General features: G+C 40.2%; 1 protein-coding gene across 1 annotated transcript in view; it reads left to right on the top strand.

The window, feature by feature from the left end:
• The window catches only part of msh3 (mutS homolog 3 (E. coli)), a 55,281-nt gene that overhangs the window by 21,044 nt on the left and 20,197 nt on the right, over positions 1–14,040 (top strand). Inside the window, exons 14-20 of the mRNA XM_042488342.1 lie at positions 1,034–1,221; positions 1,494–1,662; positions 2,052–2,116; positions 2,912–3,028; positions 3,275–3,382; positions 5,298–5,412; positions 5,807–5,964. Of these exons, the coding sequence (XP_042344276.1) occupies positions 1,034–1,221; positions 1,494–1,662; positions 2,052–2,116; positions 2,912–3,028; positions 3,275–3,382; positions 5,298–5,412; positions 5,807–5,964 (920 nt within the window). The remainder of the gene's footprint in view (positions 1–1,033; positions 1,222–1,493; positions 1,663–2,051; positions 2,117–2,911; positions 3,029–3,274; positions 3,383–5,297; positions 5,413–5,806; positions 5,965–14,040) is intronic.

Below are 14,040 nucleotides of genomic sequence, written 5' to 3'. Positions count from 1 at the left end.
TGTTTAAGATAAAACAGCTGTGTTTGCTGTATTATGGATTGTCAGTAATTACCAAAAGAGCTAAAAACTACACAAAATGAAATAAAGTAATGGCAGCCTTCGATCACCCCCTAACTAAAAAGTAATGATGAATGTAGATACATGTCTTGGTGGTATTTGGCATGAATGAAGGAGGATATCAGTGACTGAAATTTTGAATAAATCCTGCATCTGCATTTTTACACACATGTAACTCAATAAAACATCTTGGATGTTTTGTTTTTGGGGGCTTTATTTTCTTGCTGCCGTATTGTGAAGACTTGCAAACTGTGCTGCTGCAGTTAATGAGTGGTGTCTCTCACCACAGCCTTGGCTGTAATAGATGGTCGCTCTTTAAGCTTGGCTGCCAAACCCAGTGCTGATGAGATTTAGTGATCTAATCTCGCTGGCTTACAGAATCCCTCAGTAACACAACACACACACACAGACACATTTTGCCACAATACTAAAATTTTCAGCTTTAATGCAAAGCGAGTATTAAAACAATGAAAAAAATAATACTCAATGCCTCTTTCGATACCACAGCTAAAGAAAAAAAAAAGTTCTGGGCACTGAAAATATATAATTTCTTAATTAACAACCTAAGGAGCCCCTAAACCCATCAAAAAGTAATGTTTTTTTTTTTTTTTACCTTTTGTGCAAACACAGTAATTATGCTGTTTTTTACTCTTTTTTTTTATAGCTTTGGTAGTTTCAATACCATTGAGAGTATAATTAAGTGAGATATATCCTGTAGAACACGTGGTCTGGATAAAGCATCAAAGTATTGATTATTTGACAACCTTAACACACACACACACACACACAGACACACACACATACTCACTCACACCTCACTAGGCTATAAAATGATTTGCTTTTTGTTGAAGTATAAAGACAGTATTTTTTGCCTTCTGATCGATTGCAGCTTCACTTACCACCCTAAACACTTATTCCACCCATTCACACTTCATCAAATATGATACATATCTGTGTGTGTGTGTTTGTTCTCCAGTCTTCCACGCAGGAGTTTTACCTCATTACCAGCAGTCTGTCTCGCCTGGGGCTTGAACTTCAGGCCTTGCTCCCAATCATCCAGTCACAGATCAGCTCTGCGCTGCTGCGGGGCCTCCTGTTGGACACTCCTGACCTGCTGGCTCCAGCCCACAGCCACCTCAAGGTGCTCAATGAAAAGGCCGCCAAGTGAGTATGAGGAGGACCACAGTACCACAAAATTAGGCCGAGGATACTGTTGTGAGTAATGCTACATGCAGCTGTCACTCTGCATATGTATTAACAGTCGGCATGGAGCTCCAAGAATTTTCTTTTTTTTTTTTCCCCAGTTTTTACTCCTGAACAGGTTCTCAGAAACTCTCCTGTATTGTGTGTCTGTCCTCTTGAACAAGCCGCTTTGAGCTGCACTATGATTTGTTACGAGCTGCCGTCTCATTTAGACTGTTTCTGTGTTTGTGGAGGTCGGGGAATAAGACAGAGCTGTTCTCAGATCTGTCCAGCTTCCCAGTGCTGCAGGAAAGGAGGGAGCAGATCCAGACCGTCGTGGACGAGATTCAAGACCACCGCAAAGAAATCCGACTGACGCTGAAGGCCCCGGCACTCGACTACACGTCCGTCTCTGGACAGGAGGTACCCACTGTGTATGTTTGAGGCTGAGAGTGAAAGACAGGTGGGAGGAGATTGATGGCCTGATTCGGGTGGAAGACTGAGTCACAGTGATGATCTGGTGTGTGTGTGTGTGTGTGTGTGTGTGTGTGTGTGTGTGTGTGTGTGTGTGTGTGTGTGTGTGTGTGTGTGTGTGTGTGTGTGTGTGTGTGTGTGTGTGTGTGTGTGTGTGTGTGTGTGTGTGTGTCTGTGTGTGTGTGTGTCTGTGTCTGTGTCTGTCCGCGCCCGCGCGCACATTTTTGTATCGGCGTGTGTGTCAGTTTTAATCAAGAGTGACGCATTGTTTTGAACCGACTGCTCCCGTCTTATTTATCAAAGTCTCCTTCCTCCTCTTCTTCCTCCTTTGCCCCCAGTTTCTGATTGAGGTGAAGAACTCGCTGTCGTCTACTGTTCCACCTGACTGGGTCAAAATCAGCAGGTGAGCTCACAGTTACAGCTCGCACACACACACTCACACTTACACAATCACAGCCAGCCAGTTTTTTTTAAATTATATGATAGTGGCACTGACTAAAATTTTCTCCATGGTGTTAAAATCACAGACTACTAAGTGCCATCAGAGATTTAGCTGCATAATTCTGAGGACATTTTTGTTTTTTTTTAATGAACAGTTTATTGTGGAGAGTGATTGTCTCTTAATCACAAAAGATAGCGAATTAGTAATGGAATTACTTTAAAAATGTTAATATATATGATACATTAAGGCAATACAATGGAAAACACGTTTATGATACTATTGATTTCATTTGCAGAGAAACGTGAAATCAGTAACTTGTTATTTCTGTTGTCATTTTCAGCCGTAGCTGTACTCTTAAAGATAAATAGTTAAAAATGGTGGCCTTTCTGATGTTTTTTTTGTGATAAGGATAAATAGTTAAAGATAATGGATGAATGGATGGATTATATTTTTACTTTCTTTAGTTTGCTATATTTTGCTTGCAAACTATAGGATGGATGTTTTTCACTTAATTGTTGATCTGGTCATTAACCGGGGACAAAATGCTTGCTATGTGTTAAACGTTGCTTTGCTTAATGGCGGAACAAAACAGAGAAGTTGGTGTCCGGCGGTCTCTGCACTTGTTGAAACTCAGTATGACGTATCGTTCCTTTAATAATGGTTGATGTGACATGTTATACGCGTGATTAATTCCACACTTTTTATCCATTCTTTGCTTTGCCTTCTGCACCTCACCTCCTTGCCTCCCCTCTGCAGCACCAAGGCAGTCAGCAGGTATCACTCTCCCTTCTTGGTGGAGCGCTACAAGAAGCTGCTGCAGCTCCGAGAGCAGCTGCTGCTCGACTGCCAGAGGGAGTGGACTAATTTTCTGGAGTATGACACACACACACACACACACACACACACAGAGCTGATCATAAACTTAAATGAAAACTGCTAAAAACATGTCAGTCTCTGGCTCAGAGAGCTGCCTGCACGTCTCTCAGCCTGCCAGAATTAGTCAGTTTGTGGTCAAGTGTGCCGTCAGAGCCGTCTGCTCAAAACGCAACATGCACTCACCTTAATTTACACTTGAAAATCTCTCTCTCTCTCTCTGTCTCTCTCTCTCTCTCTCTGCAGTCAGTTTGGGGAGCACTATCACACCATGAAAAGGGCTATTAGTCACCTAGCAACCATGGACTGTCTCTTTTCATTGGCTGAGGTGGCTAAACAAGGGGACTATTGCAGGTGATGTCCTCTCATAACGACTGTAAATATTGGTATATGTGTGTGAGTTTGTTGGTGTGTGTGTGTGTGTGTGTGTGTGTGTGCTTGTGCGTGGGATATAGGGTGTGTGTGGGTGTCCTGTGTCGTGTCCTATAGTCTCAGACAGGCTGTGTGTGGGAGTGTGCACCAGGCTCTGCAGCATGCTCTGCCAAAACGCCAACATCTCTCCCACACACTCACACACACACACACACACACACACACAGAGTCACATACAGTCACACACACCTTTATTTTGTCAATTTCTAGCAATTCTAGTGTTTTAGCCTCACATCCGTCCACGTCTTCTTTTGCAGTTGCTATTTTTTGCTGTATTTGGACATTTACTTCCTCCTACGTGCTGCTGCTCTTTAAATCGTTGTCCTCCATTCTGCCACCTTTCCACTTCTCCTGCATGCAAATATGTTTTTGACATTTTGGGAAATACATTTCTTTGCTTTCTTGCCTCTGATTAAATAAGAAGATATACAGTATATCAATCATGTTTGCACGGTAAATATGAAGCTAATCCAGCAGCCAGTTAGCGTAGCATAAAGACTAAGTGTGGGGAAACAGCCAGCCTGGCTCTGTCCATAGCTGTTAAGTGTTAAAACAACATGTTGTAGTTTAATGATGGGTTACAGTATGTGCCGGGCTTCTTCTTGGCGAGGAGCAGAAACCTCCTGGAGTCTCTGCCTGGTAGTGTGTTTGCCAGGAAGTCACTGTGCCAGTCCTCCCATAAACTGTAACTCTCAGCGAGAAAGTCAACAAGCATATTTCCCCTAATGCTGAACTGTTCCTTTAATGAATAAATGCATCCAAGGTTAATGTGCGTGTTTTAATAAATTTGAGTTTGGCCTGGCCAATAGATCACTGAGCTCAAATTTTGGGTGGTATCAGGTTATCACAGATAAATTGTGTTTTTGTAGACATGCAAAAAGAAATAAATGAGCTTCAAGACATGTTTTATTGGTGGCAAATGTATGTATTTGTAGCTGTATTTTTTTCGCGATTCAAGTTTATTTTGTATTTGTTTTGTATTTTTTATTTGAAATCTTTTAAATTGTCATTATAAATGTCCAAAATAAATGTTTTATTCACTGTTACTGTAATGCTTTATATTTTTAACCGTATTCAATATCTTATTGTAGACCTTTTTTGTTTTGTTTTTGTGTTAATATAAAAAACAAATATCAGTTGAACTTGTTTTTATTCGATTATTATTATTTACAAACTTAATATCAGCCTCAAAAATGCTATATAAAAGCAAACTTTTTTTGTGTGTGTGTGTGACTTTGTGATCATTCTTTGTCGCCTTTGTGGTATCAGAGGTTTCTGCAGGTCCATGAACGCAGCGCAGCCCCTTATTATTGTTTTTTTTTTCCTCACAAGCATGTTTTTGAATTTGATTTGCAGGGTAGGTAATTGATCAGTCAGTCAGTTTGTGGGTGGAATCTGTCAGAACTGATCAGATCAAGTTGTTGGATTATAGGAGCAGCTGCTGCAGAGGCAAGTAAAACTTTGAGACCCAGCGCTGGACCACAGGGTGCACATTTTCCATGGGAATTCAGCCAGTTTCATCTCAAGTAGCGGACAACACTATAACATGAGTGCTTTTGTACCAACAAATAAAGCGCTCTTTTTCTATATGAATTAATGAACATTTAAGTTTCATTTTCATTGTGCTTGCCACTCTGCTGCTCCGTCTGTACCCAGAGTACGCACTGCTCTCCTGGAGCGGGGAGTGCTGAATATCTGACTAGTATATATTCCAACAGTGCTCTCAAGTAACAATCCAGCTCCAAAAATAGAAATTCAATATGTGGCGGGCTGCCACAGATACATGAATGTGTTGGAAACCTTGGGTAAACTTACTGAGTGTGTTCTCTGTGTTCAGGCCAGAGGTGTGTGAAGGTCAGCGTCAGATTGTGATCAGGGACGGCAGACACCCTGCCATCAACCTGCTGATGGGAGAGAACAACCAGTATGTGCCCAACCACACCGAACTGCAGGTACACACACACACACACAGGCACACACACTGGCTCATTAAGAGTGCTTTAAACAAAGTTGAGCCAACACTAACATAATCGCTTGCTCACTAACTCATTGAGGCACTTCTGAAAAATTGTAACAGCACACACATAAATACACACATGATGCACACACGCACAGATTTGCACAGCACTGCACACACTTCCTCGCTCAGTGCTGGAGTGTGTGTGGGTTAATTTTGCAACAGTAGCACAAGCCAATAGGAAGAGAAGCCAAGCTTTCAATCCACCCACCTCCTCAGCTGTGCAGGACAGCATGCAAATATCTTATTCTGTCTCTCCCCTCGCCTTCTGTCTATGTCACTGTTATTCTCCTCTCCTCCTCCTCCTCCCCCCCTTTCCTTTGCTACAGGGTGATGGCAGGAGAACAATGATAATCACTGGTCCTAATATGGGGGGTAAGAGCTCCTACATCCGCCAGGTGGCCCTCATCAGTGTGATGGCTCAGATGGGCTCCTATGTCCCGGCTTCTGAGGCCCGCCTGGGCATGCTGGACGGCATTTACACCAGGTATGAACACATGCACACTGAAATCTACTAGTGCCATCCTCTTGATTTACAACCGCCACAGTGAGAAATGATAACAGACTGCATTTGATGACTTGCTGGAAACCTATGGTCACCATATTTTCATGTTTTGAGAAGTGACCTCAAGGTAGTTTATGCAGATCCCAAAAACCACACATCAGGACAGTCTTAAAAAAAAAAAAAAAAGCACCCAAACACTGAGCAGATGCCCCCCAAAAACATGATATGGAATGATATGGAAGTGATGTCTCTGAGATTTGTGCTGAGGGATTGTAAATAATTTGATGTGTACATTTTGATGCAATTGATGTGTTCACTTTGAGGAGTCGCACCTGTGTTGAATCAGGTGAAGTTTATACTGTTTATGAACATTCACATGCTGATTAAGACATAATTGCACAGAATTTTGGTCTTTTTGGGAGGAACTATTTTGTATGTGGGCATCAGTGTTTCTAACAAAATATGATCTGTGTGGCGGTAGTTGATGATGATAAAAAGGGGGCGCTCAGCAAACTGTACTTTTTTTCTTTCTTGTATGTTTGATGAGAGTTTTTTTGCGGGCATATAAATGGAGCACAGGCAGAGCTCTCCATATGAATCCTTCTTCTCCTCAGCATCAGTTTGTGGACTTTGAATTGTGGAGTGGATAATTGATCTGTCAATCCAATCAGAGCTGATCAGACTGATGGACAAGAGGAGCAGCTGCTGCAGAGGCGAGGGAAAGCAAACTTTTAGAACCAAAAAAATGAATGGTTAGGTTTCACTTTCACTGCGTCAAGCGTTCTGCTGCTCCTTCTGTGTCCAGAGTACGCTCTGTGCCCCGACAGTTTGTTGCAGTTAATTACTGGATGGTATATACATTTCCATAGAATAGTCCAGCTCATCAACCCGATTTTCATTTTAACCAAAAATCTGTAAAATCTGTCCGATGTAAGAGCCCAGCGTCTTGCATATTCACGTCAGGTGCCGGTAGGAATAGTGTTCAAGTTGTGTGAGAGTTTGTGAAGAGATGCTTATATATAGTTTTGCTGTTGTCAAATGTGGTCCGCGATTAATCAGTAAATCAACGTGTTTGCTATTTTCTGTGGAGGCATGCAAGAAAAACCAAGTATTCCTCAAAAATTCAAGGTTACACAGCATGACTAAGTGATACACAAATGATAATTTTGTAGATGATTATTTTAATCTTTGTTCTTGGTTTCTCTAAAGATAATGAGAATTTCACTCTGTTTTCCTCTGCAGCAGTTATTTTAATTCTTCTTCGAATAAACTACTTCGAGGAAAATTCAACAGCAACATCTACATCAAAACTAATTTACAGTGGATAATTCACAGAGCAGATGATCAGCTGCTTTCCTCCAAAGCACTCCCTGAAACAACAGCTGAAAGCTGTAAGGGTTAACTGTAAAAATATGTTTTGTAATTTGCGTGAACTGACACTTTAATATGAATCCTCTTGTGAATTGGCTTCATAAAACAGTGTGGATTTTTACAGCAAGATGAAATGAATGAAAGTGATCATTTGATGTAACTGCACAGAAAAATGAGCACAGCTTACACCAACATGTAGATGTTTATTTTCCTGGTGAGCATATAAACAGTTAAACATCCGTAAATACTGACATATTCACAGCATATAAACACTTGTCTATACTTTGTCTATAATGTAAAAGTGACTCAGTATTGCTACTGCCACTAACGTTGTACTGAAGGTTACAGTATTGTAATCCTAGTTCTATTTGCACAGACTGAGCCATCTTCCAAGAGGCTCTGTCACTCCTACAGTGCTCGCTTGTATAATGTCTGATGTGGGAATCCCTCTGTATGCTGTGGGGTCCACACTTATTTGTGTAGGCAAACCCCGATTGGCTGGCTATCTTTGTGCTTTTCTCAGTGTACAAATGCATGTTCATGATTCGAGGCATTTTTTACACAGAACCAAACAACGGCGGTATCATGCCACTCCAGTGTCTGATTTTAGCCAGCATGCAGGCTGAGGCAAGAGGCAAGAGGCTTGAAGTTTAACACAACAGAGTTGCCCTGTAGTGCAACATATAACATATGTGTCGACAGCACTTTATAAACAACAACAGTAGCATAACATGTCAATAACAATCACTTTCCATCTCTAGTGGTTAATCTCGTCCTCTGCTCAGAGAATAAGGAGCTCCCAAATCTCATTGTTTTCCCAGTTTGCACTCATTTTTGGCCACTGCTCTTCTACCTTGAGTTAGCTGCTAACTGCTTTTAAAATATTCAGCAGTGTGTCATATGCATATTACATCATCAAAATGTCACACTCTGCCCATTATTCTGTCCTGCCTGCCTTAACTTCAGTGCTGTTACTACCTCCACTTCCAGCTCAAAGGCGAGACTTGTCCCCCTGCTCTGCTATTATACTTTTCATACAGAACTGTGAGGTGCCGTAATGATGCAGTATTTCCACCTTGAATAGGTGCTGTAAAAGAGGCTAATGTCTCCTCCAAATTGGCTCACTATGAAAACTACAGACAACGGTAGTCAAGCAGGTTCAGCCACATATACTTCTTTGTTATTGGATGAGGCTGCAACTTTGCCAGACAAATTTCGCCAAAGTTGAACTCAATGCAATGTAAATATGTGAATTTGCTTTGCCCCAGGAGCGAAAGTGTTGTTTGCCCTTTCGTTCTTATGTAATTGAAGTGAATGAGAGGTGAATGTTGGCCAGTGTTAATTTCTCACATGTGTGAGCGTGCCCGTAGTGTGAATGTAGCCTCAGACTAATCCCTTGTAATCCCATTGTGTATCTTAGCACACAGGATGAGGTGTGTGAGTGGGAAAAAAAGATGAACAGGAGTTGCTTGACAAGGCCGGCTCTATTGTTCTGTCACGGTTCTGTACGATGCAGCTCTCTGTTTCGTAGGAACCCTCAGACAATAAGGCTTTGTTGAAGAAGATCTTTTTTTTTTCCTCAGCTGATGATTATTCTCATTATGATGAGAGTAGCAGTAAGCTCTGCATGAAGTTTCCAGTCCTGACTGCATATTAGTGCAGAGCACAGGCCAACATGCTGTATGGTCTCTGTTATTCTGCCTCTGCTGCACTATGTGATTAGACCTAATGGCTTGCAGATGTGTGTAATTGTCTTTTTTTGTGGGTTAAGCATGTTCCTATATATTAACCCAGTGGGTGCCAGAGACCTATCAGCACACCAAGAGTGTGTGTGTGCGTGTGTGTGTGTGTGTGTGTGTGTGTGTGTGTGTGTGTGCGCATGCATTCTGATTTCTCAGTTGGTGGTTTTAGACTACATATTAGTGTAATGAGGCCATTCTGGCCAGTTCTCACATATGTAAGAGTCCACTTTACAGTCAGGGTTTGGGTTTAGTGTTATTAGAATGACAGTTTGGGTTGAGTGGACAGAAGTAGAGCTGATCGTGAATCTTTTCTATTAATTGTTGTATACATTATATATTTTGTCATCCTATGAATTGAAAACAAAAGATTTAAAGTACACTAAAATTAGGCCTGTCATGATAATTACGTTATCAACTTATCAATAAGGTTGCTTCCATATATCATATGATATTGCCGTTGTGTTTGTTAAAAAATGTCACCAACGTTTAAGCAAGAATAAGCATCAGGATTTTCCGCGCCATTAAAAGACTTAGGTGCAGCGCCAAAGTGTTTCTTTTCACAACATCTAGGCCGAATGAACTAAAAAAACAAAAACTATGCTGGGACTCGATATCTGGGTGCACTGCTTCTATTGTGCTATCAGGCAGCTCCTCCATATACACAAACATTTAATTTTATTTATTTATTTAGGATATTTGAATATTTTTTTTCAATTCCAAATTCAATTTCTGAATATTCTTTAGAATGTATAATTTGTACTTACATTATTATGCTATTATATAATCAGTGATTCTTAAAATGACAATAATATCATTTTTTGCAATTATTTTTTAGACAATATGTCGTCCACCAAAAACTGTTATTGTGACAGGCCTAACCAAAATAATCAAAAAAACATCTCAGTTGGCATGGAACAATTTAGTGCCGTGTCAAGTTACATTTTCCAAATAAATTTGAATAGAGTTACACTTTAATATGAATGTATTTTTATTTTGATTAATATTTTTGACTGTTGACTTTAAATAAAAACCTTTGAAATGTGATTTTAAAAAGTAAATACTTCCAAAATCCAGATGAAAATCCATTTTTTAAAATACCAACAGCAAAACACTGTAGGTTAACATGTTTTTTTTAAACTAAATCTGAAGGACGTAATCAGGTGATGAGACACTCTTGTGTGTGTCCCCTATCTCCATGTTTTTCTTCGATGTGCTCATCACAAAAACTGATTTTTTTTTCCTTTGTACACTAAGGTAATTGAGTACCTTCTTCCAGGTGGAAATGACAGCTTTTAGTAGCACAGGCACAAAAAACCTTAGTGAAAATCAGTTTAGTTTGATCAGCTTTGTTGGAGCATTTTATGCCTTTATATAAGTGAGTTGATAGTATAGAGATTACGCAAAATGAGGGGAGAGAGCTACGGAGCAGCATGCAACACAGCTGGATTCAAAGAGGATGTTGCGGTTCGTGGTCGGCGCCTTAAAGCCTCACGTCATCAAACTGCCCCAACTGATCTGAGTTTTTACAAATCTGGATATTTATTAGGTAAAAATGGTAACAAAAAATGCATTTTTGGATACTAGTGAACACTAGTTTAGATGTTTGAATTAGGGAGTAATTAGCATCAGTTGGAGGTCAGAGTGTGGTGTTAGTTTAGAGAATTGGTGTGTTTCAGACAGCAAAGGTTTACAAAAGTTAGTATTCTCTCTTTCTCCTAAAAAAATGTGTCTTAAAGATCTAATAAATGTCCACAGAAAAAAATGCACATACCCACGCAGTATCTGCTGTCCTCTCTTTACCTCCGCTCGTACCTCCATCGTTCTGTCTGTTTCTAATTGGCCAGCTCGGCATCTTTTTATCACTGAGATCCTGGGGAGAATCTGTTTTGATAATAAGTGCTCAATCAATTCCCACTGCTGTGTCAAGTGTAAGAGGCACAGTGGTTGTAATTGCTGAATCCTGTGTGTGTGTGTGTGTGTGTGTGTGTGTGTGTGTGTGTGTGTGTGTGTGTGTGTGTGTGAGAGAGGTGTTGTGTGTTTATAAGCAAGAGCGGAGACAGACGTGGAGTGAGAGCTTGTGAGTGGAATTGCCAGACTCTGTGGGCTGGGGGTAATGAGATGGTGCGTAGGTGTCTAATGGGATATCCTGTCTGAACTGATCCACATGATTGATTATCAATGAGGATAAAGTGAATAATCTGGAGATCGGTTTAAAGCAGCATCCTGTCTCGCAGATTCTTGGTTTTATTTTCCTGCCCACTCCACTGCGTGACAGCATTTTTACAAATATGCTTCACAGAGGTTTGAGCATCATTTTGTGTCTGTGAGTCCTTCACAGACTTTAATAGTAAGCCTGGTGTGTGTGTGTGTGTGTGTGTGTGTGTGTGTGTGTGTGTGTGTTTGTATGTGATTCCTGGCGGCTGACGGTTGCATGCATGTATGTGCATGTATGCAGCTGCTTTTTGTGCGTTTCATTGTGGGTATTGTGTTGAGTCCTGAAGGTTATAGAGCACATTCTTACATCCCTTCATGGTTGTTATGGAAACAGCAAAAGGAAGCTGAATGTAAAACCGTGTATTGAAAAGGACCTTTAATCGACCATGGACTCGTAGCAGTGATTATACCGTGTTTTACTAAAGTCTTTCACAAGCTCCCCTCCTGCCAGAAAATGCAGTTTTTTTTTGTTGTTTTTTTGTTTGTGAGGTCTTTTTGAATATTAGCAACAGAGATGTTGCTAATATTCAGAAAGACCTCACAAATGTTGCTGAGTGTTTTGGTGCCAGCGGGTCTCAGTGTAACATAGTCACCTTGGTGGGTGTTGTGCAGCGATGTGAAACATGTTGAGCATGTGGAAAAATGTTGCATCCTAAATCGACTCATTCGTTCCTCAGAGTTTTTATAGTGCTGCAGAGTCAGTGCTTGTGCCATGTTGTAGGCGGCATACAGGGTGTGTGAGGCCTTTAGTGTTCTGCAGGACAGTTAAATCTGCAGAATAAACTGGTTAGGCATTTCTAAAATATTGACAAATGTCGTGTGTTATGAGCTCACTTTAATCTCACTGCTGTACTGATCCTTATAGGGAAATGATTTCTTGTGTACCTGTATTATGTGATTTTTATTAGCTTTAACAAAGTGGTTGCTCAGCCTAGTGCCAGAAGAAATTGTTGCTATTGTACATTTCTGCAAACCAGAAATACATTACATTTGAATGTTATTATGTAGCAGATTTGTTAAAATTGTACATATTAACAACACAGTGGTAAACACACAGTGGTAAAAAAAAGAATAGACTGGTAATGAGGCAGTGTCATAATAGAAAAACAACAGCTTTTGGTGGAAAAACTGTGATGGGTTGGTTTAAAACACCCACATTTGGTGCCTTAAAAGACTCTGGAAACAGCAATGTCTCGCTAAATGTGTTTTGTCATTTGTTGGTTTTAAACAGTGTTCTGCAGCTTGGCAGTTGTCATGCCCAGATAACATGCCATCCATTTTCCCCTCCACCTCCTGACAACAAAGTCAGCTCATACACTGACACAATTGAAACGTTGATGTGATTTGTATTTGTATTTGTATGAAGTGCACAAATGGATTTGCGGTTTGGAGAAACATTTTCTCCTCGCAACTACGCTGGATTACATGTAGATGAGTTTACTTTGTCGTTGGGAGGTGGAGGGGATGATGGATGGCGTGAGTCGAGATGGCTGTCAAGCTGCAGATCATTGTTGGAGACCAACAAACAACAAAACCAGGTGTTTTTTAGTGAGACATTGCAGCATTTCCTGGCATGATTGTGGCAACCAAACCAGGTATTCTAAGACAAAACATGGTTTGGATTTTGTCCCTAAACTAAACCAACCACAACGCTGTTAAAACATTAAAAAAAAGGGGAAGTTTAAACAAATCTGCAACATAATTATGACAAATGTTACACATCTGTGATTACTTTTTATTTTTCTGGCAATAAGGTTAGGTTGCTTGTCTGCCGGGGTCCACAATAAAATGTGCATAAATATAAATTACAATTTGAAATCACACAGCATCAGTGGAGCAACAAAGGCAGAATGTACAAAAACATGGGCATAAAAAATGGTACTTTTCAAATCAGATAGCCTCAATACATGTAGTAAACAGCTTAAACAATCAATAAAACAAGATTTTTTTAAGGCCAAAGTTAAGCTGTAAAGACAACATCCAGCATAAACAACCAAATATTGTTATCAAACAGGTTCTGGTGTTCCTGCAGTTTTTGTGCTCATGTAATCACTCAGTGGTTTATATATCCAGCTCAGCTACAGTTAATTTTAAATTAAGTTTAAAGGGCGTTAATGGCAAAGTTTCATAAGCAAACAGCAACAGCTTTATTTTTGCAACATTTAATAGTCACACTTGCAAAGCTTTTTTTCTCCGTCAGTGCCCTCAGTAGATTAAAGTAAATGAAATGCAGGTGGTTAAGAGGGGGTGAACAATACCCAACACAAGGAATAAATAACATCCTGATACAGTGAACTTCAAGATGGCCGATACAGAGTGATGAGATATCAGAGTGATGAGATATCAGAGTGTAACAATATCAGTGTATGGATTTGTTTTTCTTTAAACCTTTAAGGACACCATCATTGTTGTCATCAAACTCAATCCAGGTCTTGACAAAGCATCAATATGTACTTAAAAATTTGATTTTTGCAGCTTTTTAAAAGTTTGTGTTAATGTGTTATTTACAGCTTCTAAAATTTGGTTGGTCAGAATAGAGTAATGTCACAAGGTATCAAGAAAATAAAACAGGGAAACCTGAGCGCAACAAGACCACAAGTGTCAGAAAAGCACTTGAAATGTGGCTGAACATGTTTTCCGGTGTGAGGTGATGATAAATGGACTCTATTTTCAGAATCAGTTTATTTGGCGGGAAAAGCAGGACTTAATGCAGAGCAGCAGGACACCCAGC

Source organism: Plectropomus leopardus, chromosome 6 (genome assembly GCF_008729295.1).
Source record: "Plectropomus leopardus isolate mb chromosome 6, YSFRI_Pleo_2.0, whole genome shotgun sequence".
Lineage (NCBI taxonomy): Eukaryota > Metazoa > Chordata > Actinopteri > Perciformes > Serranidae > Plectropomus > Plectropomus leopardus.
This window is presented reverse-complemented; position numbering and strand designations above follow the sequence as displayed.